Raw genomic sequence first — 25,649 nt, 5'->3', positions numbered from 1 at the left:
CGCCGGAGTGCACTGCCTGCTGTCAGTGGCATTTATTGATGTTGGAGAAACAGTTACACTTTCCCAGGGTCTCTGCAAGCTGACACGTATGCACATCTGCTGCACAGTGGATACGGTCCCCTTGGCATCGAGGGGCCTGAGCTCACAGTGGAGAGCCAGTAGGACAGGCCAGGCCCCCACGTGCTGGGTGATGGCTGGCCTGTCAGCTGGGCATCTGGTCCAGGCTCTCTCCATGTGCCATCTCATCCTGGGTCTCCTGAAGCTCTGTGGGGCTGGGGCAGTAAGGGGCAGGCAGGAGGGAACACGGCCTCTCCCTGGGTGGCGGGGAGGGAGAGGCTAGCCCTGGACCGGCAGAGCTGTGGGCTCCGTAGAGCTCTGGGCTGTGCTGCGCAGACTCGCAGGCAGCTCCCTGGGCGGGGGGCACCCGACTGACAGTGTGGCCGCGGGGGCAGCTGATGAGAGTGCAGAGAGGCAGGGCAGGCCTCTGCTCAGGGCTTCAGCTCCTGGCTGTTGCTGTCAAGGACATGTGGGCCCCTGGCTAGTAAGGACGTGAGGGACAGGGAGAGAGCCTACACTGCCAAGGGCTGCCCAAGGGTTCTATCCCTGTCCTGGGGATGGCCAGCCTGGGTGGAAGGGCCCGGGGGTACCTGGGTATGGACACCGAGGTGGGCCAGGGATGGACAAGCACCTGCTGAATGTGCTTGCTGGCTAGCAGGATGAAGTCTCTGTGCCACAGGGACCTGTGACTTGGCCCCATTTCACGACTTGGCTCACAGGCAGCGGGCAGCTTCTCCGGCTTTTCCATGAATGCTGATCCTGCCCCTTCCCCGCCCTGCCTTCTGCACCTCACCGTCTGGGTGAGGCCTGATTGGACACATATGAAACTCAGCTGAGGGTAAAGCAAAGATGCCCCTGGGCAGAGCAAGGTGATAAGGGCAGAGCAGATTGCCAGGGCCCACATGCCACAGGCCAGAAGCACAGCCCGAGAGGGCCGTGCTGTGCCCGTGGCTCTGATCAGGCTTGGCTGGCAGAGGAGAGTGTTCTTCCCATTCCTGGGGCACTCACAGATCTCCATGGTGGGACTGGTGGGTGCTGGCTGCCCCAGCCCAGCTCTGCAGGGGAAACCTGCCCCACCTGGCCCGCTGGCCCTTAGGGCAGATCCAGCAGGGAATGCTCAGCGTAGAGTTTCTGGGAGACATTGTAGACATGCTCGATGAAGGGCAGGGCCTCGCCCAGCATCTCCACAGCCTGCTCCGGGGACCCCACGTTCATGGCCTCCAGGAAGACCTTGCGTGTGGGCAATGCACAGAAGGCCACGGTGACAGCCCGGCGGATGATCCAAGGGTGGTAGGCCGCCAGAGAGGCGTTGTAGGAGTCCGTGCAGAGGATGGCCGTGCGGGCATCCTCGGGGCTGGTGCGCAGGCCTTCCAGGAAGAGCTGCAGCCAGCGCAGGGCACGGTGCAGCCGAAGCACCGTCCGGCAGCCCGAGTCAGGGTGGCGGGAGCGCCGCTCCAGGTCCACCAGCTGGTTGCCCACCTCGTAGGCCACCATGGACTGCAGACTGCTGTAGTGCTCCCGCTGGGGGCCGCTGCGCAGATGCTCCATGATCTGCAGCTTTGTGGTGACATCCTTAGAGATGAAGGAGAAGATGGCTCCCAGGCTGTTCAGGAACCTGCTCGAGGGGAAGTAGGAGTTCAGCCCAGGTGCAGGGGAGACCGCCCCCGACCTCCTGGGGCACACGTCCCCCTGCAGGCAGGGGTAGGAAGGCTCGGTGCTGCCGGCCAAGCTGTGCGTGAGAACGGCTGGCCAGCCCCAAGCAGGCGGAAGCTGGGTGTGCACAGCGCCTAGCACAGCACATGGGAAGCGTGGGGACCCCACAAGGCAGTGCCCCCCGAAAGCACCTGACCAGCCCCCTCCAGCCGGCGAGGTAGTGATCCAGCAGCACCTCCTCCTTCTCATTGAGACACTGCTTGAAACTGACTAAGACGACTTTCAGGTTGAAGTCCGACTCCAAGCCATCCATTTCTCAGTTCGTACTGAAACACATGGGAAGTCAGGCTGGCGGGCTGTCTCCCTTGAGTCAGCTCCCTTCCTGGGTCGCTATTTCAGGGTGGCGGGAAGAGCAGTCACAAAGCAACTGAAAGCCCACAGTGGGCCCCATCCCCGGTCAGCCCCTTCTCCCCGGGAGCCTACTTCACTCTGCCCGGGCCACATGCTCGGACACAATGACCTGGTGCTGCCGTGCCCTGGGCCTGGAACACTCGTCCACAGATCTTAGCACGGCCCCCCGGTCACTCAGCCTGGTCAAACCACTCTGCTCTATCTGATCTACGGCAGACATCTCCACTCACGTTTTCTTGCTTGTTCATCGTTTGCCTCTCTCACCAGAGTGTGTGTGTTTTTACCAGCTGGAGAAATATCTGCTGAGTCTCTGCCCAGAGCCAAGCACCCTTCCAGGGTGGATGCCCTATGAGACAAACATCCCCGCCTATCAGGGCGTTATTCTTGGAGAAAGCCAGGAAAGTCCAACATGGTAGGTAAAAAAAGATAAGTATTATGAAAAAAGAAACAGTAGAGCGAGGTGGAGGGCCAGGAAGGGTGGCCAGCTGGGCTGGGCCCTTCCTAGTTTTACTGCTGCATCTGGGCCCACAGCAGAGACTGCAAGGTCAGCACGGCCTGACAGACACCAATCTTTTCACTCCTACTGCAGCTGAACAGGTGCCACAGAGAAGGGCGGCTGGGCCAAAGGTCTTCTACACTCTGAAGATAGCCACAAGGCCCTCCCCCAGCCCCAAGGAACCTTCGGGAAGTGCTCTAGGCCAGAGGCTTGCCCTGGATTCTGCTCCCATTCATGCAGTCACTCCATAAACATTCAAGGGCCCACATGCTGAATGGGTGCCACAGAGCAACCCAGCCTCTGCCCTCCTGGGTGCCCAGGACGGGCACTGGGGTTGGGCTCTGACGGTCCCTGGAGACTCAGCAGCATCTCACCACCCAGGATGCCAGGAGCATCTGATGGGGCCTAGTGGCTCCTGAGGCCCTGGAGGCCCCGGCACTGGGCGGAGCTCCCAGAGGTGAGCTCACCCTGTCTTCAGGTGTGGGGGACAGTCGTGCCTGGCCTCAGGAAGACGGTGCCCCAGAGACTTCCGGCACGCCCCTGCCCTCTCTCGGGGCCTGTCTTCCGTCCACTGAGCAGATGGCCTCCGAGGCCTTCAGGGCTACCTTCCTGGACACCAGACATCCTGTGGGCCTGGACTTCCTGTCTAGAACCTGAGCCAGCAGCGCAGAGGAGCTGTTGGGAGCTTTTCAGAACTTGCAAACAACAGGAAGGACACTGGCTGTGCAGCCCGGGGCAGGCAGCCTGCCAGCTCTCGGGAGGTGATGCAGGGCACCACCAAGGCTCCCCCAGGGTCAGCCTACAGCCCCAAGGTCAAGTCTCGGAGGAGGGCTGCCTGAGCCCCGCAGCTCTCTGGCTGACAGCAGGCTGAAGGCCCCCAGAAGAGGGCACCCACCCTGGCACCCCAGGCCCAGCGGGTAGGAGTGAGGCCCTGTCCAGGAAGCCCTGCAAGTCTTGCTCGGGAAGGGAGCTCCAGGTGGCGCCGGGCTCGGACCCCGGGCTCGGGTAGGGTGGGGCCCCGGTCCTGGGCGGGTCCCGCTCCAGCTGAGGCCCAGGGATCGAGCAGGGGCCCCGGGTCCGGGGAGGCGTGGGAGCCAGGCCCTCGGCCGCCCCTCCCGCGCCTGGCCCCTTGGCGATGCCCAGACCCACCTGCTCAGTTCGGTTGGGCTCTGCTCCCCGGCCCCGGGCCCGAGCCTGCCGCCCTCCCGCTCACCTGTGCGGCCGCCACCGCGGCCAGGGGACTCTCTGCCCCGCCCCGGCCGCCTCCCTGACGCCCGGGATTGGTTGCCGGCTGCCCAATCCGGAGGCTCGACGCGTGGGCCGGCGTTTCCGGCGGGCGCACCGGAAGCTGGCGCCGTTGGGGCTGCACCTGCGCGGTACGTCGCGGCGGGTCCGGCTGCGGCCGCGGTGGTTCTGCGCGCTCGGTGAGGGCAGAGGCTCCGGGGCCTGGCAGCGCGCCCGGCAGCATGCCCGAGATCAGGGTCACTCCCCTGGGTGAGTGAGGCGCGCTCGGCCGGCCTCGCGGGTGCGGGGCCGGGCGGTGGTCTGGGGACGAGCCGCGGGGACGCAGAGGGCTGGCCAGGTCCGCGGAGCCCCCGGCTGTCGTCAGCGGAGGCCTCGGGCCGGGCTCCCCCTCCCGAGGGAGGGGTCGGCCCACTGCTGTGCTGCTGCGTCCCCAGCTCTCCTCACCGTGAAAAGGGGGTGGGTCCGAAGGCGGGCAGCTGCTCCTGGGGTCCGCCCTTCGGACGCCGTCCCCGAGAGCCACAGGGTCTCTCCTCGCTGCGCCGGCGTCTGTCCGCATGGCCTGGTGCCTTAGGTGGCCTTCGCTCCCCGCCTCTGCTTCCTTCCCCCTCCTGCATCTGTGTCGCACCCGTTACCTGCAGCTTCCCGTCTGCCCAGTCCTGCCATCCACTCTCAGTTCAGCCTTGTCTTACTGGATCTGTGCAACGTTGGTTTTTTTTTTTTTTTTTAAAGAAACATTGCATTTTGTAAAAGATATAAATGCACACTTTTAAAAGCCCAGAGAGTGCAGAGCACTGAAGGAGGAAGGGTCATTGAGAATCCAGGGTCCCAGAAACAACTGGGGTTATCATTTTGCATTCTGCTGGCCAGCCCTTAGAGCTCTCTGGGCACTCTTCCTGCACTCGTGCCCTGGGCTGTCCCAGAACCTGCCTCCTACACTGGGCCATGTGTGGGAGCATTTTCTATACAGATGCTCCACACAACTCCATATCCTTTCTCGTGGTGTGAGCTCTTCGTCACATAGCCTCCCCCCCCCCCCCCCCCCCCGCCCCCCAGCTCCCAGTGTGGACACTGAGCTGTTGGACACCCCTGCTCCTGGCCTTCCAGGTCAGGGTACACATCTCCACGGTGCCATACAGATCACCCTTGCAACAGCCTCTCCTAGCTTTTGGCACGGGGTCCCCTCTGGGTGCTGTGACCCCACACTCCCCTGCCTTTGGCACCCTTCCAGGGGCCTCCTTGGATCACACTTTGCAGCCTGCCCCTTCACGATTTCGCCCACTTTCTCACCACTCACTCTGAACAGTTCTATCTGCCGCTTCTGTTACCCCAGTCTGCACCTGGACGTGCTCCCGAGGCCATAGCACCATCAAAGCAGAACTCCTTCTCTATTGTCTTCCTTTGTCAGCTTCTGCCTTATGGGCTCCCTGGTCATGTGGGCCAGGGACAGAGAGTCCTGGGTCCCTCCTGCCACACAGCCTTTGCACAGCTGCCCCTCCCACCTCCTGGCTGTCTCTTTCCACCCTGCTCAGAAGTCATTTTAAGGAGGACTTGCCGGGTGTGGGTCTGCAAGTTTCTGTGTCCCCTCCCCTGCCTTAATTTTCTCCAGGGCCTAAACTCTACCTGATGGACTCAGTGTGTGTCTTACCTACATGGTCATTGTCTCCTTGCCCTGAAACATAAACTCTTGTGGATATGAAGTCACCTTTGTTTTCTCCTGAGTTCTGCCTCCTTTTGTGTGCTCTAGACTCTGTTTCCCATATCTGCTGCCCAGGGTGGGCCACTCTCCTTGCTCCCGGGAATGGTTGTGAGTCCTGTTGGGAGCAGAGGCCATCACCTAAGAGCTGAGCTCTGGAGTCCAGAAAACCATCCCTGGCCCCATGCTTAGGAGCCATGTGTCCATGGGCTGATCCCATGACTTCTGTGCCTTCACGTCCTCTGTAAAGAGGGGCAGCCCTCCCCTTTCCCCGCCATAAATGTCTGGAGGCCTCTGCGCTGGGCTCAGCTTTAGGGGCTAAAGGTGCAATAGGGAGCAGACAGCTGAGACCCTGCCATTGTCCTGGTGGGGCAGGAGCAGGCTTATGAGAGACCTCCGGGCCTATGGCTGGGCTGCCCGAAGCACGCAGATGAAGCTCTTGGCTGGGATCACCAACTATTGTCACGGGTGACTGAAACTTCTCAAGGACCAGCCTGGGTCCTGTTCTGGGCCACCTTGATTTGTGTGGCGCTAACAGAAGGTTCGGGTGGCTGGCAGAGGGAGGCTTGTAGGATCAAGATGGAAAGCAGGTCATTTGCTGTCATCAGGCCCTACAAGGCTGTGTCCCTTTCTTCTTGGGCCTCCAGACCCCAGAGGAGGTGAAAAATGGCTAGAGGAGCTGGCTGGGATATGCCCTGCTGGGGCTGAAGCAGATGGGTAGGGCTTGAAGTCCGGAACGTGGATAGGACTCAGGTTAAGTTCTGGGCTGTGGGTGCCCTGAGGGGGTGTGGTGGTGGGCCATATGCACTGTGGCTACTGTATTTGGTCATTGCTGGACGCTGGGGCTGTTTCTCGCCGTGGCCGGTCTAAAGCCTCACAGGTGTCCGTCTGCAGTGAAGCCACCTGGAGGTGCGTGATGCCTTCTGAGAGTAGGTCCTGGGGAAGAGGGCCCCATAGCCCAGATATGACCCCAGTTGAGTTTTCAAGAGGGGTGGTGATGCCCTGTGGAGCGCTGGCTTACCCCTATTAAGTGCCAGGACCACAGTCTAGCACCTGTTACACAGCCCCTGGCCTTTGAAGGCTCCGGTCAGCCGCAGCAGGTGGGCTGCTCCCTCAAGAGGTGAGGGTCTTTTTCCATCTGACTTAGGTGGTAGTAGCAGGGCCTGAGGCTGGAGGTGTAGTGGGGGAGGGCATGTGGCCTAGAACTGGCTTGGCAGTCTTGGCACTTTGCCCCTTACCCTGCACATTTCCCTAGCCTGTGTGTAGAGGGGCTGGTGATGGTGCCTCACACATCATCTGCACAGCAGCCGTGGGGCTCTACTTTTCCCAGCCCACTGAGGGCTCTGCAGCGTCGGGGACCCAGCGTTCCCAGTGGAGCTTCGAGGCAGGCGGCTGGGCCTTGGTCTTGGGGCTGGGGCCATCACTTGCGGCAGCAGGGAGAAGGATGTGGGGGTGGCAGCACCTCATCCCATCTTCCTTTTCAGGGGCTGGCCAAGATGTGGGCCGAAGCTGCATCCTGGTCTCCATCGCGGGCAAGAACGTCATGCTGGACTGCGGAATGCACATGGGCTTCAATGATGATGTGAGTCCTGAGGGAAGGTAGCCTGGAGGGACCTCATTCAGCCTGCTCCTTGTTGCTGTTCTTAGCAGGATCCCAGGCTTCCGAGCCTCAGGCTCTGACCCATGGCATAGGGAGTCTGGGCAAGTGGGCAGTGGTAGGAGGCAGGTGGGTCTGGGGTCATTGCATTCCCTGGCAGTCCCCCACCTCACTTGACAGACGGGGTGCCCTCTGTGGAAGGCTTGGTCTGTACCAGAGCAGGGCTCTCAGCTCCTGCAGAGTCATAGGGGGCAGCTCGGCACTCCCCAGGCAGGGCTCTGGCTTGGTGACTGGTGCTGGCAGTTTGACCCCTCCCTGTGTACTCGGAGGCTGTGAGCAGTCAGTGATCCCGGTGTGGCTGGCCAGGCTCAGCCTCTGCCCTCATTCCCCACTCCTGAGAGCCGTTCTCCGGAGCACCGGCAGACCCAGGGCAACTAACTGCATTCTGACCCTTTCTCTTGGCTCGTCAGAGGCGCTTCCCTGACTTCTCCTACATCACCCGCAACGGCCGGCTGACCGACTTCCTGGACTGTGTGATCATCAGGTGGGCACCTGTCAGCTGTTAGAGTGTTGTGTGGCTCACATCTAGCCCCACCTGGAGGACCCTCAGGAGCCTAGGAGGGCCACTCGCGGCCCAGGGAGGCTGCAGCTGCGGGGTGTTGCAGGCCTGGGTTTTGTTCCAGGTTGTCGACGTGGCACACCCCCGGGGCTGGCCCTCCCTGCCTCTGGACCGTGGTCCTGGAGGCTGTATATTTACATGAGGTTATAGGTATTCACGGTTGCTCCTTGGTGGGCTTCAGTCAGCACCATGGAGCCAGGGGGCACACTGTGCTGCGTGCGCCTATTGGCTCTGCCCCTGAGTGTCATGGATGAGAGCCGCAGCTACCCCAGGAAGTTGAGGCTGTATTAGGGCAACAGGCCTATGGCAGGGAGGCCGCTCCTCCCTCTCCCCCCCCCATGCAGAGGTGGTGCATTTCATGTGTGAGCACCTGGGCTACTTCGCAGGCCTCCTCACTCAGCCTCTCAACAGCATTTGGCAGCAGTGACCACACCCTCCCTTTTGGTCCTCGATCCTCCCAGATTCCTGTACATTCCCATCCACCCTGCCCCTGACCTCCAGACTCATGGTCTGGCCCCCCCGGTGGCGGTCGACCTTCCCAACCTGGCTGAATGGGGCTTCTGCTTTCTTCCTATTCCTCACACTCCACCCAGACAGTCCACAGTTTGTGGGTCCAGTCTTTTTCCTGACACTGACCCTGACCCTTGCCATGTGGCCAGATGACCACAGCAGCCTCCTGCGGGTCTTCTCCCTGCATCCTGCAAACCAGAGGAGCTGCTGACATGAGGCAGCCCCATCCTCAGCTGCTCTGAGGCTCTTGTGGTCTCGGTTCCTTCTTGGACATGGGCTGGCATGCAGCGGGTCTGCTCCATTCGTGGACACACAGCACTCTTCCCTCTGCCCCCGTGCCTTCCTGCTGTAGCTCACATGCCATGGGGTCTTCCTGCCCATCCACCAGAGATGGTAACTGTCCCGATGCCCTGTCCCCTTCTTAGCTGTTTTTCGTTACTCTATAGAACACGTGCCTGTCTGATGCAAGCAGTACCTTTCACGCTCCCTGCTTTATTGGACATTTAGATTCTAAGTTCCAGGGAGGTAGTAGTTTTTATCTGTTTTGCTCACTCGTCACTCTGTGGTACTGAGGATGGCATCTGATACACAGCAGGCAATCAGTGTACAAATGAATGAATGGGTGGAATGACCACGAGCCTGTGCTGGCATGGAGGAGCTGTGGGGGGCAGGCTTGTCGGGGAGCAATGGCCTTGGACTGACCTGTGTTGCACCTGCAGCCACTTCCACCTGGACCACTGTGGGGCACTTCCCTACTTCAGCGAGATGGTGGGCTATGATGGGCCCATCTACATGACCCACCCCACCCAGGCCATCTGCCCCATCCTGCTGGAGGACTACCGCAAGATTGCTGTGGACAAGAAGGGCGAGGCCAACTTCTTCACCTCCCAGATGATCAAGGACTGTATGAAGAAGGTGGTAGCTGTCCACCTCCACCAGACAGTCCAGGTCAGGGTCCTAACAGACCCCATCTCGCTCTCTGTCGGGTACTGTCCACCAGGAGGCAGCATTGGGCAAGCACATGGGGTCCCAGCCCAGAATCTGGGTCCCAGCCCAGATTCAGGTGCACACAGGGCAGCTTGACAAGCGCCCATGTGGAACCTCTGCTGCTCACCCAGCTCAGCCTGAGTGCATCCAAGAGCGTGTGCCGGCCAGGGGCAGTGGGGGGCAGAGACTGACGGTGAGGTGGGCAAGCCCCAAAGGGCAGCCAGTCCTGGGCTGTGGAGTTTGCGTTTTGTCTCAGTAACTGTTGTGTATGGGTCGGCAAGGAAGTGAAGGGTTTTAAGCAGGCACATGCAATCAAATTGGGTAAAATTTATCACAAAGATTATAGATTTGTCTGTTTCTTCTTAGAGTCAGCGGGTATTGCTTGTTAACAGGTATTTATGTATTTTCAGTTATTTCTGGTTGAATTTCTTGTCAACACGAAGTATGTGTGTTTATCCTTAATATAATGCCTTTTACTTCAAAGTCTGTGTTTCTGGTAACATCACACCATTCTCACCTTTCCCATCTTTGGTTATTTGCGTAGTATGTCTTTTTCCATCGTTTTACTTCCAACTTTACTGCGTCATGTTTTAAATGTAGCTCTTTTAAGGGGCGCCTGGGTGGCTCAGTCGTTAAGCGTCTGCCTTTGGCTCAGGTCATGATCCCAGAGTCCTGGGATTGAGCCCCACATCGGGCTCTCTGCTCAGCGGAAAGCCCGCTTCTCCTTCTCCCACTCCCCCTGCTTGTGTTCCCTCTCTGGCTGTGTCTCTCTCTGTCAAATAAATAAAATCTTTAAAAAAATTAAAAAATAAATAAATGTAGCTCTTTTAAGTGGCATATAATTTGTTTTTTTGTTTATTTGCTTGTTTTTTGTGGGTTTTTTGGCATATAAAAATTTATTATTGTCATGTTTTCACCATCAAACTTAGGATCTGGGTTTTCCCTTCTTGCCTTTGTATAAGGGTTAGCTATAAGGGTTGGCTGTTTTGACAGTCCTAAAACAGACTCCAGGAACGTCACTGACAGCATGACCTTTGTGACCAAATCCAGCAACTACAGCTTCATCATTTTCCTCAATAAAATTCAAACAGCCATCTTTGGGTACAAAGGCTGCAGTTTTTTTTTGCCATTCTTGATCAGCTGGATCCTGACACACTTCCTGATGGCAGAATTTGGCTATTTGGCATCAACTCCTACTTCTTCCAGCACAATTCCCTTTGCATGGGAAGCGCCTCCAAAAGGGTTGGCCTTCAGGGCTGTGCCTAAATGGGTTTTCTCATACTGTTCATAACGTCCCTTCTGATCTCATCGGTGGTTGCGGAGCTTCCTGGCAGTGTGAAGACTGCAACTCTTGCCCATCCTGCCAGTGACATGGGCCAGAGCAAAAGAGGGTTTTGTTGTTGTTGTTTTTAATCTATTCTGATAACTTGTCCAGATGGAGCATTTGGACTCTACATTTAATAAGAAAACTTTGAGTTTAGCTCTACTCTCTTACCATTTGCTTCCTATTTGTCTTGCCTGTTCTCCATTTTTTCTTTCTCTTATTGCTTTCTTTGGATTGATTTTTTAAATTTCTATTTCTCTCTTTCTTTTTTTAAAGATTTTATTTATTTATTAGAATGAGCGAGCGAGAGAGAACATGAACAGGGGGAAGGGCAGAGGGAGAGTGAGAAGGAGACCCTCCTTGTGAGCAGGGAGCCCGACATGGGGCTCCATCTCAGGACCTCGGGATCATGACCTGAGCCGAAGGCAGACGTTTAACCGACTGAGCCACCCAGGTGCCCCTCTATTTCTCCTTTTATTTGGTTAGTAATTTTATACTCTTGTAATTCTTATAGTGGTAGAGCTTACAAATGCATCCATGACAGCAAAAATCTAAGGTATTTGGAGGTTTTGCCTCTAAATAATGCAAAGGTCTTAGAACATTTTAAATCTTTTTATCCCTTCCCTGACTTAGACTATTATCTGCCCTTATTTTAATGTGCTCAGTATATGTGATATCTAGCAGGACATCATTACTAATACTAATAAAGTCAGGTTTGCTAGGCGTCATTTCTGTATTTACCCTATTTCCTGTGTTCTTCACTTATTTGAGATAATTTACCTTCTTCCTGGAGAACACCAGTATAGATCTGTAGGCAATGAATTTGCTTTTGTCTGCAGATAGATCTGCTTCACCCTCATTCCTTTTTTTTTTTTTTTTAAAGATTTTATTTACTTGACAGAGAGAGCACAAGTAGGCAGAGCGGCAGGGAGAGGGAGAAGCAGGCTCCCCACTGAGCAGGGAGCCCGATGCAGGGGTTCAGTCCCAGGACCCTGGGATCATGACCTGAGCCTAAGGCAGCCGCTTAACCGACTGAGCCACCCAGGCACCCCTTCACCCTCATTCCTGAAGGACTTTTTTCATTACGTGTGGAATTCTAGTTTGGCAATTACTTCTTCTCAGTACTTTGAATATGTCTTTTTATTCACTGTTTGAAAGAGAATCTTTAATCTTAGGCTGCTTGTAGGATTATGCCCTTTTCTTTGGTGGGTATGCTATGATGGACCTGCATGTTGTTCTTATTCAACCTATCCAGGTGTGAAGCCTCTTGCATCTGTGACCTGATGTCTTTCATCAGGTTCTTCCAGTGTTGCTCCTGCCCATTGTCCTCCTCCAACCCAGGGCCCCAGACCTTCTCTCATGCATTTGTCTTTCTGTGCTCTGTGCTAGATAGTCCTTTCTATATATTTTAGTGCATTAATACTCTTCAATTATATATAACATGCTATTAAATTCATCCATTCAGTTCTTTATTGGGGTATTATAGTTTCTGGCTTTAGAATTTCTACTTTTTAAAATAATTTCTAGTTTTTTGGTTAACATTCTTAATTCCATTTTCTGAATATATTAATCACAGAACTCTTTTTTTTTTTTTTAAGATTTTATCCATTTATTTGAGAGAGAGAGAGAGCACATGAGAGGGGGGAGGGTCAGAGGGAGAAGCAGACTCCCCGCCGAGCAGGGAGCCCGATGTGGGACTCAATCCCGGACTCCAGGATCATGACCTGAGCCGAAGGCAGCCGCCCAACCAGCTGAGCCACCCAGGCGTCCCTGATCACAGCACTCTTAAACTCTGTGTCTGAAAACTCTAGGAGTCCTGAGTCTGCTTCTCTAGACTGTTGTTTCTCTTGTTTTTCATGGTGTTGTCTCATCTCTTATGTCTGGTTGCTTTTGGTTGAGAACTGGACACTGTGCGTCAGAAACAGGAAATGATGAAAGGCTTGGAACCATGTTCTTCTTTTCTGCCCTCTGCCTCCCAAGTGTCCACCTGCCTGGTCCCTCTGCCATCCTCTAACTGACCACCTACCCAGCATAGCCTGAAGACCTGACTTGAGCCCTCTCCTCTGTAGGTGGACGATGAACTTGAAATCAAGGCCTACTATGCAGGCCACGTGCTGGGGGCAGCCATGTTCCAGATTAAAGTGGGCTCAGAGTCTGTGGTCTACACGGTCAGTGGAAACACTTGGGGCACAGGGGTACTGCTTGGCCGGGGAGAGGAGGCACCCGTTTTACTGCCACATTCTTTGCCAGGGTGATTATAATATGACCCCGGACCGGCATTTGGGGTGAGTAGGCTGATGTGTTTGTTTCATCCCGGGGGGACCCCCAGGAGTGCAGTGATGCTCGTGGATGTGCTGGGTGCTTGAGCAGTCTGCGCACTGGCTTCTGCCACGTTTCTGCCACGTGTCCTCTGTGCACGGCAGAGTCTCTTCCTCCTGTCTCCCCTAGTGTGCTGCTTGACAGAGGGTCCAGGGAAGCTGTGGCTGGGGTCCGCTGTGTTGCTCCTAGCCTTGCAGCCACGTGGATTGTCCACCTCCGGTCACGCCCACCTCTGTTATAGAGCTGCCTGGATTGACAAATGCCGCCCCAACCTGCTCATCACAGAATCTACATACGCCACAACCATCCGGGACTCCAAACGCTGCCGGGAGCGAGACTTTCTGAAGAAGGTCCACGAGGCCGTGGAACATGGCGGGAAGGTAACTGGTGCAGGCAGGGTGCCAGGCAGGGCGCCAGGCAGGGCTCTGGGCCATGTGCCCACCCTGACCATGCTACACGGTCCTTCGGCAACCTCTGGCATGTCAGGAGATGGGTGCTGCGTGTTCTGGGCATGCAGGGAGGAAGATTTGCTTGGCGTTAGGAAGAAAAACTTCTCCGAAGACTAGAGGGGTGTTTATTCACCCCTCACCTCAGATCCCAGACCAGGGCTGGCTGGAGTATCCACCATGGTCGTTTGGGGACAGACTGTGGCTGGGAGCAGGACTTGCGGGAGCGAGGGCAGAGTGTGGGCGCCTTACCTGTAGCTCACAAAGGGCCTCTGGCTCTCAGGGATGCCGGCTATGCCCTCTCGGTGGACGCAGCCTCTGACCCTCAGAGCTACCAGCGGGGCCAGTCTTTATAGCAGCTGCTCCCTGGGAAGCCAGCCACAGGGCACAGCTGCCTGCCCATTATGGTCGGATGTGGGCTCAACTTGGGTGGGCAGCATGGCCAGGGATTCCTGCCTGAGCCAGCCTTGTCGTCCCCCTGCAGGTGCTCATCCCTGTGTTTGCGCTGGGCCGAGCTCAGGAGCTCTGCATCCTGCTGGAGACGTTCTGGTAGGTGCAGCCCGACTGGTTTCTGGGAACCCTGGCCTGAGTGGGCATTAGTGGGATGCCGGTGTCCGGGTCCTCAGTCCAGCTCTGGGCAGAGCACAGGCTGAAGCCCTGGCAGCTGTCAGGTACAGCTGGGGTGCCTGATCTCCGGTGCCCGCCCAAGCCGGGAGGCCTGTGTCATGCTGTTCCACACCCCCTCCCCCGCCCCCAACCACGCTCTGTGTCCCTTCGTCAGAGCCAACGTTTTACAGAAGAAGTAGGCTGAGGTGGGAGACATGGGAGTTGTTCTTCCCACTGGATACAACCCAGGCTGCGGGTGTGAGGGGTGACATGGCCGCTCCTTCCCTGGCAGCCTCCTCCACTGTGTCCCTGCGCTGTCCACAGGGAGCGCATGAACCTCAAGGCCCCCATTTACTTCTCCACGGGCCTGACGGAGAAGGCCAACCACTACTATAAGCTCTTCATAACCTGGACCAACCAGAAGATCCGTAAGACCTTCGTGCAGAGGAACATGTTTGAGTTTAAGCACATCAAAGCCTTCGACCGAGCGTTTGCGGACAACCCGGGTCCGATGGTGAGGTCCTGGCCAGGAGGGGCTGGGGATGGCTATCCTGTGCCTGCTGCAGCCAAGTCATGCCTGCCCCACGCTGGGGCATCTGGGGCCAGTGCTGACTGTCCACACGTGTGTACCTCCTCCACGTCTGGGACATGCGGGGGGACCTTGCCTGCAGGTCTCCCTCAGGGAGCGGGGTGCACTGTGCTGGGGAAAAGACGAGGGGAGGTCAGAAGGTAGGGCCTGTGGCGGGTGCAGGGTCAGAAGGCTGTGAGGGCAGAGGAGGGGCTGGACCCATGGCCAATACTGGTTCCCTGACAGACGGGTGCTGTGCCGCCCCTACCCCCACCCCCACCCCACCCCTGCAGGTCGTGTTTGCCACACCAGGCATGCTGCATGCTGGCCAGTCCCTGCAGATCTTCCGGAAGTGGGCAGGGAATGAGAAGAACATGGTAAGAGGTGTAGCTCCCAGGAGGGCCTGTGAGGTTGGGCAGAGGTGGGGGAACAGGGGCTCTGCTTGGCTTGGGGACACTGCTGTTTGTCAGGACAGGGCTCGGTATCCTGGGGCCTGGTGTCTCACCCACGCGGCTCAGACTCTTGCTGTGTCAGCCTGTTGCATCAGGCAGTGAAGTCTTCTGGCCCCGAGCTGATGTGGTACTCGGCCTGGGTGGGCTTGTGCCGAGACCCGAGACTGCTTGGGTCTGTAGTGGGGCCTGGGATAGGGAGCTGCTGGCAAAGGAAAGGGGCTGTTCAGGGTATAGGTTCTGATAGGCAGGAAGGGTAGGGTGGAGAGACCTATAGGGAGGAAGCCCCCCCGAAGCCGGACTTGGGGGGGGCCGTGTTGCAGGGTGGCTGCCAGCTCCGTCCCCCCTCCCCCCACAGGTCATCATGCCTGGCTACTGCGTGCAGGGCACTGTGGGCCACAAGATCCTCAGTGGGCAGCGCAAGCTGGAGATGGAGGGGCGGCAGGTGGTGAGTCCCCGCTTCCCCAGCAGCTCGGTGGGCCCCCTTTTGGGTTGGTGGGGAGCCCTTGGAGCCTGCTGCTCGTGGTAACGGCCTGTGTGCACTGTGATGCTGCAGTTGGAGGTCAAGATGCAGGTGGAGTACATGTCCTTCAGCGCCCATGCCGATGCCAAGGGCATCATGCAGCTGGTGGGCCAGGCAGAGCCCGAGAGTGTGCTGCTCGTACATGGGGAAGCCAAGAAGATGGAGTTCCTGAAGCAGAAGATCGAGCAGGAATTCCGTAGGCAGCCCAGGCATGGGGTGGGCTTGGCCGATACAGGGAATGTGTGCAGGGTCTACCCATGGGGTCAGCATGGGCAGGGCCCAATGGCCTGGACTGAGGCTCTCTGCTCCTCCCACTCTTGCCCAGGGGTCAACTGCTACATGCCAGCCAACGGTGAGACAGTGACGCTGCCCACAAGCCCCAGCATCCCCGTGGGCATCTCGCTGGGGCTGCTAAAGCGGGAGATGGCACAGGGTATGCAAGGCAGGGCACACTGGGCAGGGGAGGGCAGCGGCGCAGCAGGTGGGCAGCTCCCATCCCTGCCCCTTTCTCTGCAGGGCTGCTTCCTGACGCCAAAAAGCCCCGGCTCCTGCATGGCACTCTGATCATGAAGGACAGTGTGAGTGTGTGTGTGCTTGGGCGGGGGTGAGGGGTGCCCGGATGCCCCCTGACCTGCCCTGCCCTGCAGAACTTCCGGCTCGTGTCCTCAGAGCAGGCCCTAAAGGAGCTGGGCCTGGCCGAGCACCAGCTGCGCTTCACCTGCCGTGTGCATCTCCACGACCCTCGCAAGGAGCAGGAGACGGCCATGCGGGTCTACAGCCACCTGAAGAGGTGGGTGCCCCCACTCCTGGCTCTGGGGGTGGTAAGAAGTGGGGCACAAGGTGGGGTCTCACTGTGCCTCCCCGCAGCGTCCTCAAGGACCACTGCGTGCAGCACCTTCCCGATGGGTCTGTGACCGTGGAGTCCATCCTCATCCAGGCTGCCGCCCACTCAGAGGACCCAGGCACCAAGGTGCTGCTGGTCTCCTGGACCTACCAGGTGAGTGGTGGGTCCCAGGGAGCTCTGTTCCTGGCGGGTCAGGATGGGCGGGGGCTGCCCAGCTGTGGTGGTCGGGGAAGATGCGATGACTTGCCTCCTTTTGTATCTGGTTGTAGGATGAAGAGCTGGGAAGTTACCTCACGTCACTGCTCAAGAAGGGCCTCCCCCAGGCCCCCAGCTGAGGTCAGCTGGTCACCAAAGGGACCTAGGCTTTCATCCAGGGCCATGTCTGTGCCTCAGCTCTTCCCTCTGTCCCCGGATGTGGAGCCCCCGGCTGCTCACAGCCCTTGTCTGTGAGGACAGGACCACAGTGTCATGTGCCTGTTTGGCTGAGAAAAGAAAGAGGCCTGGGGACTTGATCACCTTTTATTTCTATTCCTGAGCCCCCAAGAGATCGGTGGATGCTCCTGAGGTATTAATTTCCAGTAAAAACTGCACCAAAGGCTGCATGGCTGTTCCCTTCTCGACGTGCAAACCCTCTTCCTGCAGTTCACCGGTAGCGGACCGGGGTGGCAGGAGGCAGGAGGCCTGTGTGGCATGCAGAGCTGGGCAGGGTCCGGCGGCAGGGCTGTGTGTGTCATGGCCACCCTGACCTCAGCTGGGCATCTGGGGGTGATCTGTGGCTTCCGTGCGGTAAACACTGCAGGACACAGGAGATTTTCTACAGAGGCTGGGCCTGGCCTTGGGTCCACAGCTTTAGCTGCGCTGCAGAGCCCCTGCCTTTCAAGCTGCTCCCTACTCCCTGAGAGGAGGGTCCTAGAGCCCAGGTCGGGAGTATGGCTCAGGTCTAGGGATCCAAGGGAAGAGGTACCTTACTCCAGGTCTCCTGTTTTTGGCTTGCTGGTCTCCAGCTGGAGATTTTTTGGCCAACCTGAGGTTTCCTTGCCTTCCCGCTGAACAGAGGCTGGATTCCCACCTGCTAGCAGGACAGACGAGGGCTGTAGCTGTGCTGTCGCCAAGAGCCCCTCCTCCATCAAGCACCCAGCCTTAGGAGGGATCAATCAGTGGGATGCACGCAGGCACCTTTCCAGGCAGCGAACTCTTACCGAGGCTCCTGTATAGCACTGACTTGAGGAATAAGCCATGGGCTGGGGCCACACGTGCCTGGTGCCTGCCCAGGGGGTCCCGGCTTTCCAGGATCACCTTCACCTGAGCAGGCATCAAAGTCCCCAGCCCCACAGCCACCAGCACAGATGTCATTCGCCGCACCTGCAACCCAAAGCCAAGAGTGCCACAGGGGCCCAAACCCTGGGGGCCACCCCCACCCCCTGGAGGCCTAGGGCAGAGCCCACCTGTCTGTACAGGAAGGACTGGCTCTCAAACTCCAGGTTCCAGAATTGCAACCTAGAAATACAGGCACTTGTGATGCCTGGGCCAGAGCAGCCCCTGAGTCCACACTGTGGCCCCAGACAAGGAGGTGGGCAGGGGGAGGGGTCTGGGGGAGACTGGTTCCCACTCTCTGCCACCACAGGGGCTTCCACTGACCACCCTACCCTCAAGTGAAGCTGAGGGGAGGAACACTGTGAGTGGGAGGGGCAGCAGAGCCTTCTAGGGACCTTGGCACTGGGGACAGGGCCCTCAGGTGGAGGTGCTGCTAAGGCGTAGGTCCTGGTGCAGGCTCTGGGGCAGCTGAGGGAGGTGAGCATGGCGTTTATCTACCAGAGACCCAACCTCAGGGGAGGGGCTCTGCAGCTGACCATGCAGAAATTCCTCCTTTCAGTGCTGGCTCAAACTGGGAAGGTTTTGGAAGTCAACAGCTGACATCTGGCCAGAGGCCCCAGGGACAGTGCCCGGGCAGTGGAACCAACCCCCTGCCAGGGAGGGCCCAAACCGCTAGCCTGGTGCTTCTCTTTCAGCAAAGCCTTTTCAGCAGCTAGGCAACCAACACTAAGCTGGGCAGGGCGGGAACCCAGCCTGGGGGGAGGGCACAGCTGCAGGCTCATGGTCGTTGGGGTCATGCCACTCAGCTAACCAGTACCCCCCTTATGAGGGCTGATGGGTGCCCAGGGAGCCCCCAACCCCAGCCGTGTCCTGCCTCTGCATGCCCTTTGCCAGGGAAGGCGCTAAATCTAGCTCCCCCAGCCTCTGGCCAGTGTGCAGGGTGCCCTTCCTTACCTGTTCTCCTGGGCAAGGACAAAGGGGCTGCCTGGGTCAGGGGACACGGAGGCTCGGCGCAGCGTGCGCACCGAGCTGGTGGCTGGGCTGCCAGCTGACTGGAAGGCACTGAAGTCATGTGTCCCAAGGAGGTGCTGGGCAGCTTCCCGCATGGCATCCACATCCAAGCAGCTGCAAGGAACCAGGTGACTGGTCAGGAGGCAGTAGCCAGCCAGGTGGGTCCGACAACCCTCTCCCACTCATGCATACCCACACTCACCCTGCCCGCAGTGCCCAGCATCGGTTTCGTTCAAACACTGACAGCTGGTCAGGCCGGTGGCAGCCTGTGACCAGGCGGTACAGGTAGGTCCTGGAAGTGGCTGCATGGCGGGCATGGAAGTCACTGGGTACTCGGAAAGCCTGCAGTATCCTGTGGGAGCAGGATTAGGCACACCGGAAGGATCCCTCCACTCACCCAAGTGACACCTTGGTATCTCTATCACTCCCAAAAAGTTTGTCCAGACACCAGGTCCTTCCCGACTTATGGCCTCCACCCACCATGGACCAGTCTGGAGACAGCAGATGCGTGCTCACCGGATGGCCGGGTGCTTCAGGTGGGCGTTGAGAGCCTCTGCCAGGACCTCTGGGGAGAAGGGGGGCTGGCCTGAGCGGCGCTGGACGTCCAGGTGAGCCGCGTTGCACAGGGCGTGGACCCCGGCATCCGTGCGGCTGGAGATAGTGAATTTGACCGGCACCACCGAATTCAGCCGCTTTGCAGCCTCCTGGGGGGACAGAGCCGCCTGGGGCGGGCTGGGCAGCGCGGGGCGAAGACCGGGGCCCAGAGGCGCGTTTCCCATCTGCCCCTCCCTCGTGTCTGCCTCTTTCCATTCCGGGCGGCTGGCGGGCAGAGCTCACCTCCAGGTAGTTCTGGACCCCGACGGCGCGCTGGCAGCCTCTGACGGCCGCGACCCCGCTGTGGGCAGAGACCGGCTCAGGTTAGAGGGCGGAGTTTGGGCCCCGCCCCGCCCCGCCCTCTGCGGCCCTCCGTGTCTGTTCCCTCCCCCGGGTGTCGGGCCTGGCTACCAGACGTGCGGGTCCTAAATTTAGCTCCCGCCCCCTCCCACGTCGGGCGCCGGGATACAGTTCGGGGCCGCGGGCACGGATGGGAGGTCCGGCAGACGTACTTAAAGTCCGTGCCCAAGTACTGGAAGTACACGAGGTAGCGCGCCATCACCGAGCCTGCTGCAAGGCCCATGACCGGAGTCGGCGGACCGCGGCCGGCCTCAGCGCAGCCTGGTTGAGCGGGGCCGCACGTGTACCCAGCACGCGCGCCTGCGCGCGCGGGGAAAGCGATGTGGCCACGCCCCCGGCTGCGCCCGCGCCCGCGCCTGCGCCTTAGCGTTGGTCCCCGCCTCGGCAGTCCGGCACTCACCCTCCCTACGGCTGCTAGGGGCGGGAGCGGGGGCGGGGCCGAACTAAGGGATTGGGTGCAAACTGCTGAGTCGCAGAAGAGCCCGTGGGCCGGATTCCGACAGCGGCGCCCAGGAGGGGTTCCCGCGGCTGTGCACTTATTCATCCATCCTCTCAACCCGCTCACCCACGACCCACTGTTCTGGAGTGGGTCCGTCCCCACGTTCCGCGCAAGCGGTTTTTGCAAATGCGCCGAGTTGCGCAACGGCCGCATCGCTGGAGCGAGCAGTCTCGCGGCCTCCCCGCGCCCCGCGGACGGGCCGACTGTGGCTGGGTCCGACTTCCTTCCCAGGCCGCGGTGGCCTGGGAACTAGAGGTTGGGACGACGGGGCGTCCGGGCCGGAGCCAGGCGTGGCTGAGCCGCAGGGAGAGGCGTTTGGCGACGCTCCCCGGCCGTGACAGCGGGAGGCGCGCGCGGGCGGCGAACATTGGCGACGCTCCCCGGCCGTGACAGCCGGCGGCGCGCGCGGGCGGCGGACTTTGGCGACATTCCCCGGCGGTGACAGGCGGGGCGGGGCGGCGGCGCGGCGGCCTCAATCCGGGGCGGGCGGGCGCCGAGCGCGGCGCGGGCGGGCCGGCTGACGGACGAGCGGGCCGGCCGGGCATGCCGCTCGGAGCGCCGCGGTCCTCGTGCGAGTGAGCGCACCGCCGCCGCAGCCATGACGGTGGAGTTCGAGGAGTGCATCAAGGACTCGCCGCGCTTCAGGTGCGCCCCCGGAGGCGGCGCGGCCCTTTGTGGTCGTCGGGGGTCGCCGCCCCCTCCGAGCACCCGGGGCCGCCGTGGGTGGGCGCAGAGGGGGGCTGTCGTTGCCGCCTTTGTGACGGGCGCGGGAGCCGGGGATGGGAGCTGGAGGACCCCGTTTCGGACAAAGCCCGCAGCCCCGGGCCCAAAGGCCTTGAACAAAAGATGCCCCTTCTGCTGGTCACTTCGCGCGGAGGTTGTGCGCGTGGGGGTGGGGTGGCCAGCAGTATAGACACCTCTCCGTGGGAGTGTCCACCCCCGCTTTGTGTCCGCACCTTCGTGCTGGCCACCTGCACAGGGCTGAGACCCTCCTGGCCCTGCAGTCCAGCTCTGGCCGGGGTGGTCTGGGTGCGAGGGGTGTCTGTCCCAGGGATATGTCTTCATCCGTGTGACCAGAGCAGTGCATGGGGGTCAGGCAGCCGGAGCCACGTTTTCAGCCTGGGGCCAGCTGCTTGGCAGGGGTGACCTAGGGGCCTTGAGGGTGGGGTCTAGGCTGAGCAAGGCTGGGTGGGAGTTCCGGGTAGGGGTTGTGCACTGTGCCCAGCCCTGGGTTGGTCTTTTTAGTCCTTCGTGGGAGTGCAGGCTTGCTCATCCATGTGCACCACGGAGCACCTTCTGTGTAGCAGGTGCATACGTGTGAGCTCTGCTCCTCTGGACCCTCCCTGGAGGGGCCAGACCCTGAATGTGTGGGTGGGCTGCACCCCTGGGCTGGCGTGCTTGATGTGTGCACGTGTGCGTGTCACTTCTAACCCCTCTTGTGGGTGCATACTTGTACTATGTGTTTATCGTGCACACGGGAGCTTTAGCACAAAACACCCATGTTAGTTTGTTCACGTACATTCCGGCACCGTGCATACGTGTCCGTACGCCTGTGTGTATGTCCTCTCCGTGAGCACACGTCTGTGTGTGCACCGTGTCACTACATGCGAGTACACTTGTTTGCACATGAGCACATGTGTGTTTGGTCATGCGTGTGTGTGCCTGCTGAGTCTGGTGTGCCAGCAAGAGGACCTGCGTGTGGATGCACTGGTGAGCCTAGGCATTGGTGCCCTTACCCCTGGGCCCCTTGCACAACCATCACACAGGGGTGTCAGCAGCAAAGGCTTGGGGAGACTAGGGATGAGGGGTCAAGGGTTGGCCCAGGGAGGGGCCCCAGGGCAGAGGGTTTGGGGTAATTCTCTGCCTTCTCCCATCTGCTGTTGCTGACTGATTGAGGGAGGGGGTGTGAGCAACTCAGGCACCCACAATCCTGGGCCCCCACCACTGCCCACTGTCCTCCAGGACCCAGGCTGTGGGGGAAGATGTAGCTGGGGCCTCAGCTGGGGCCTTGGTCCTGACTGAGGTACCATAGTCTCACCCTGACCCTGCTCAGAAGCCCCATGGTCGGTCCTTCTTCCCCTGAGTGGGGGTTCCAGGCCCAACTTGCCTGGTTGGATTGGGGGCATGGCACCCCATTCACCTCCAGGCCTTCCCTCCTATACTAGCCTGGTCTGTCTGTGGCCCACAGTGGGTGCAGTGGCTGCCTGGGTTTTGCCATGCTTCCTCTGGCAGGGATGGGCTACCCCAGGAAAGTGCCCATCTGGGCCTGGGGTGGGGCTGAGGAGATTCATCTGAACCTTGGGCCACAGAAGCCACACTGTGTGGGTTTCGGGGTTGGGCTGAGATTTAACAGGGGTTTGAGGTTCTTCTGGGGTCCCACTTTCTCCTCACCCTCACCCTGCCACTGAAATGTAACCTGGGACTTCCTGGTGGCAGGCCTGGGGTGAGCCAGAGTGGGGCTGGTTGGGAGGCTGTAGGCAGTGATGTGGGGCCAGGTGGCCCCAGCCCTGGGAAGAGGGACCATGCCTACATGCTCTTGGCCTGGGGAGAGCCCCACAGCCTTGGGAGGCATGTGGGAGAGTCCAGACTCTTCCAGACAGGCCTGGAGGTGCTGCCCCCTTGTTCCTGGTGCCCCCTCCCCTGGGTGGGGCTTCAGGCGCTGAGTCATGGCTTTGGTGGGGAAGCCTGCCTCACCCTCCTCCTTGTCATCCAAGCCGCTGAAGAAATCCTGGAGGGAGGGCAGGAGAGAAGGCCTTAGGTCCTTGGAGGCTGAGGCTCCCAGGACAGAGTGCTGGTTCTTTGCTCTCTGCAGAGCACCCACCTTGCCCCCGTGAGCACGTTCATCAGCATCTGGTGTGGGGCGGCCCCACCCTTGCGGGGGGACCCCCCTCCTTGCCCAAGCGCAGCAGCTGCTCAGGGCCGCCTCTACTCCTGGGTGGGTGGTCTGTCCCTTCTCTGGAACTCAGAGTTCCCTTAGTTCCGCTGGAAGGGATGGGCGCTGCCCAGGAAGGAGCCCATGTCCTGCCAGAGAGGGTGGTGGGAAGCTTCCAAAGTCCCCGGCTGGGGCGGCCGGGTGCCCTCCCAATGGCTCCCAATTGTGGGCACGCAGAATTATACATCTCTTGTGAGGGACCAGGTCCCTGACCACAGGCCTGGGAAACCCTGGAACACAGCGCCCCCCTGCGGGCCATGGGGGCAGCGGGGGGCCACTATACCTGGATGGCCTTCCCTCTGCCCCACCCCCACCTAAGACCTGTCCCTGGAGGCCTGCCTCTTACTCCTGGGCCCCCGTTGTCACCCCTGGCCCTCATGCCCAGTTGTCCTTCATCCCCAGGAGGCCAGATGGGCCCAGTTCACCAGCTGAGCGGGTTGGGGGGGTGGGGGGGTGGCGCTGGGATCCTGGCCCTCTTTCCCTATTTCCTGTTCCCAGAACAAGGGAGGGGGGTCACGTGCCCGATCCATCTGCCTCGCCTTCCGGGGATTCTCCCCGTCTGTGGCCTCTCTGGTGATGTCATTCCTTAACTCTTAGCTCCCTGAGGCAGCCCCACTGTCAGGCTGTCGTGGTGGGAGTGGGCGCCTCTGAAGCTTGTCCCACCGTTCCCTTTGGGCAAACTGTGCTGTTCGGCATTCTGAGGTTGGAGGTGCCAGGGGGCACCCCTCCACAGTTAGTCTGGGATCTCACGCTGCTGCCAGACCAGAGAAAGCAGCGGGCGCACGCTTACGGGCCCTGGGACTGGTCTGCCCCCGGGGTCCACGGGCCCAAGGTGGGGTCTGGGGGTCAGCTCAGCCCCAGAGAAGTGCGGTGGCTCAGCCAGGGGAGTGGCCAGGAAGTTGCAGCCCCTCCCTCTGTCCTCGGGGGCTTGTCTGACCTCCTGTCCCTGGGCCCACAGCAGCCAGACCCCAGATGGGGACATCACAGCTGACTGGGCCTCTGCCTGCCTGGGCTGGTGGTGGGTGCTGGGTGGCTGTGGAGTCAGCTGGACCTGGGTCCCAGTCCCTCACCCTCTGCCCAGGGGGGCATCTGCCTTTCCCAGCTTCCGTTTCCTCCATGTCTGAGGAGCATGGGACAGCAGGGGGGCTGACCAGAGCAGGTAGCCGGACCCACTGCACATCCTCATAGGGAGGGGAGGTGCACGGGGCGAGGAAGCCCCAGCCTGACCTGACCCTCGGGCCCTGCGGCTTGCGGTGGGTTGGTCTGCAGCCACCTTCGTTCCTGTTGCAGGGCTACTATTGATGAGGTGGAAACTGACGTGGTGGAGATCGAGGCAAAACTAGACAAGGTGAAGGCGGGGCCCGGGGTGCCTGGAGGGTCCAGGGCTGCCTCTCTGCCCCCATGCCTGGCCCCGACTGGGTGCACGCACAGGCATGCGTGTGTGCGAGAGTGTGCGTGCGCGCGTGTGCGCAGGGCGTGCCACCTCTGTGTGCGGTGCACAGGACCTGGGGCTGTCCCTCGTTCTCCCGGCTGTGGCCTACCATACCTGTCCCAGGGTGCACATGCTGCTTGCACATGTGAGTCTCCCATGAAGCGGGGGTTGGCCTTGGTGGGGCCAGGGGGTGCCCAGGGTGCTTCCCAGGGACTGGGTTGGGCGCCCAAGGGAAGGGGCCGGGGAGGAGAAGAGGGAGAAAGGAGGGGCAGCATCTCCGAGCGCCTTCGCCGGCCGGTCCTGCCAGCCCTTGGCCAAGGCCACGTGCCCACTCCCGCCCTCGGTTCCCCCGCCTTGGGCTTCCCTGTCCTGCTCCAGCCTTCTGCTCTGGAGCCAAGCCCCGCACGGCACCTTGCTGTGGGTCAGGTGGGTTGCAAAGAGTGGGCTGGCTCCCCAGGGACAGCTGTGGCCTGGGCACAGGTGGGCCCTGAGCTGAATTCTGGCTGCCCCGGGCGGTTCCCACCTCTGCGGCCTGGTCTCTTGGAGGGGCGGGCTGCCACTTGGAGGCGGCGCGAATGTTGCTCCTTCTGTCTCTGTAGCTGGTCAAGCTGTGCAGTGGCATGATCGAGGCTGGCAAGGCCTATGTCACCACCAACAGACTCTTCGTGAGTGGTGTCCGAGACCTGTCCCAGCAATGCCAGGGCGACACCGTCATCTCGGTGAGGGGCACTGAGCTCGGCCCTCTGGACAGGGGTGGGCACAGGCGGGCGTCTGGGCTGGGCTGCAGGGGCGGGTGGTTCTGAGACCTGTGGACGAGGAGGTGCCAACCCCCCTGGGAACACAGCTGTCTCCTCTGAGCAAGGGGTCTTCCCTACCATGTCTCGCCCTAGGAATGTCTGCAGAGATTTGGAGACAGCCTGCAGGAGATGGTCAACTACCACATGGTAAGCCCTGGCCACAGTGGGGTGACGTGTGGGGGCCTGACCCAGGGCACATCCCTCTGGCTTCCCATCGCAGGCAGCCCCCCCACTGGCTCCCCTCAGGCCCCACCCAGCCTGGAACTGCTCTCAGCTGGCTCTGAGGGAGCTGAGCTGGCCACTGCTGGGAAGCCACGGTCCCCCAGGGAAGCCACGTTCCTATTCCTCCGCTCTGTGGGGGTG

The 25,649-nt window shown here is 60.1% G+C and overlaps 4 protein-coding genes and 1 pseudogene across 14 annotated transcripts in view; 2 read left to right on the top strand and 3 right to left on the bottom strand.

Moving 5' to 3' along the window:
* Positions 1–3: 3 nt before the first annotated feature.
* On the bottom strand, positions 4–3,862 carry LOC110575096 (ceramide-1-phosphate transfer protein). 3 transcript variants are annotated; one of them, XM_021683979.2, is made up of 3 exons: positions 3,831–3,862; positions 1,902–2,036; positions 4–1,672 (listed from the first exon to the last, which is right to left on the bottom strand). In XM_021683979.2, exons 2-3 carry the CDS (start codon positions 2,021–2,023, stop codon positions 1,150–1,152), a joined length of 645 nt encoding a protein of 214 aa, XP_021539654.1. In that variant the 5' UTR covers positions 2,024–2,036; positions 3,831–3,862; the 3' UTR covers positions 4–1,149. The 3 variants fall into 3 exon arrangements, with proteins under 3 accessions (XP_021539654.1, XP_021539653.1, XP_021539655.1); XM_021683978.2 differs by having other exon boundaries at positions 3,767–3,861; XM_021683980.1 differs by lacking the exon at positions 3,831–3,862 and adding an exon at positions 2,352–2,370.
* INTS11 (integrator complex subunit 11) lies at positions 2,513–16,937 on the top strand. Of its 6 annotated transcripts, none has more exons than XM_021683976.2 (17): positions 2,513–2,533; positions 7,040–7,137; positions 7,623–7,696; positions 9,001–9,229; positions 12,662–12,760; positions 12,843–12,877; positions 13,153–13,291; positions 13,842–13,906; positions 14,288–14,477; positions 14,825–14,908; positions 15,339–15,428; positions 15,537–15,699; positions 15,829–15,936; positions 16,020–16,081; positions 16,151–16,293; positions 16,371–16,500; positions 16,617–16,937. In XM_021683976.2, exons 2-17 carry the CDS (start codon positions 7,099–7,101, stop codon positions 16,680–16,682), a joined length of 1,716 nt encoding a protein of 571 aa, XP_021539651.1. In that variant the 5' UTR covers positions 2,513–2,533; positions 7,040–7,098; the 3' UTR covers positions 16,683–16,937. The 6 variants fall into 6 exon arrangements, with proteins under 6 accessions (XP_021539651.1, XP_021539650.1, XP_021539649.1 ...); XM_021683975.2 differs by lacking the exon at positions 2,513–2,533 and adding an exon at positions 3,522–3,534; XM_021683974.2 differs by lacking the exon at positions 2,513–2,533 and adding an exon at positions 3,986–4,111 and having other exon boundaries at positions 15,829–15,855.
* Positions 10,194–10,627, bottom strand: LOC110575098 (annotated as a pseudogene).
* On the bottom strand, positions 16,860–19,899 carry PUSL1 (pseudouridine synthase like 1). Its single transcript, XM_044914368.1, has 9 exons — positions 19,779–19,899; positions 19,510–19,567; positions 19,189–19,376; positions 18,875–19,024; positions 18,616–18,786; positions 17,793–17,844; positions 17,547–17,709; positions 17,312–17,416; positions 16,860–17,140 (listed from the first exon to the last, which is right to left on the bottom strand). Exons 1-8 carry the CDS (start codon positions 19,847–19,849, stop codon positions 17,313–17,315), a joined length of 957 nt encoding a protein of 318 aa, XP_044770303.1. The 5' UTR covers positions 19,850–19,899; the 3' UTR covers positions 16,860–17,140; position 17,312.
* A 763-nt stretch (positions 19,900–20,662) lies between these two features.
* ACAP3 (ArfGAP with coiled-coil, ankyrin repeat and PH domains 3) overlaps positions 20,663–25,649 on the top strand; it is a 15,086-nt gene continuing 10,099 nt past the window's right edge. For all 4 annotated transcript variants that reach the window (XM_021683334.1, XM_021683335.1, XM_044913841.1 and 1 more), the window contains exons 1-4: positions 20,663–20,770; positions 24,348–24,405; positions 25,089–25,208; positions 25,380–25,433. In XM_021683334.1, the coding sequence (XP_021539009.1) occupies positions 20,724–20,770; positions 24,348–24,405; positions 25,089–25,208; positions 25,380–25,433 (279 nt within the window). In that variant the 5' untranslated portion in view covers positions 20,663–20,723. The remainder of the gene's footprint in view (positions 20,771–24,347; positions 24,406–25,088; positions 25,209–25,379; positions 25,434–25,649) is intronic.

This window comes from Neomonachus schauinslandi, chromosome 4 (assembly GCF_002201575.2).
Source record: "Neomonachus schauinslandi chromosome 4, ASM220157v2, whole genome shotgun sequence".
NCBI classification, from domain to species: Eukaryota; Metazoa; Chordata; class Mammalia; order Carnivora; family Phocidae; genus Neomonachus; species Neomonachus schauinslandi.
This window is presented reverse-complemented; position numbering and strand designations above follow the sequence as displayed.

What these genes read in the sequence shown, in the direction of transcription:
- PUSL1 (XM_044914368.1), bottom strand. Translation starts at nt 19,849, where the DNA reads ATGGGCCTTGCAGCAGGCTCGGTGATGGCGCGCTACCTCGTGTACTTC. An exon ending in TACTTGGGCACGGACTTTAA is followed by an intron (nt 19,568 to 19,778) that starts GTACGTCTGCCG and finishes CTCTGCCCACAG; the next exon opens with CGGGGTCGCGGCCGTCAGAG. An exon ending in AGTCCTTCCTGTACAGACAG is followed by an intron (nt 17,710 to 17,792) that starts GTGGGCTCTGCC and finishes TTTGGGTTGCAG; the next exon opens with GTGCGGCGAATGACATCTGT.
- INTS11 (XM_021683972.2), top strand. Translation starts at nt 4,084, where the DNA reads ATGCCCGAGATCAGGGTCACTCCCCTGG. An exon ending in CAGAGTCTGTGGTCTACACG is followed by an intron (nt 12,761 to 12,842) that starts GTCAGTGGAAAC and finishes ATTCTTTGCCAG; the next exon opens with GGTGATTATAATATGACCCC. An exon ending in AGATGGAGGGGCGGCAGGTG is followed by an intron (nt 15,429 to 15,536) that starts GTGAGTCCCCGC and finishes GTGATGCTGCAG; the next exon opens with TTGGAGGTCAAGATGCAGGT.
- LOC110575096 (XM_021683979.2), bottom strand. Translation starts at nt 2,023, where the DNA reads ATGGATGGCTTGGAGTCGGACTTCAACCTGAAAGTCGTCTTAGTCAGT. An exon ending in GGCTGGAGGGGGCTGGTCAG is followed by an intron (nt 1,673 to 1,901) that starts GTGCTTTCGGGG and finishes CCCCTCGAGCAG; the next exon opens with GTTCCTGAACAGCCTGGGAG.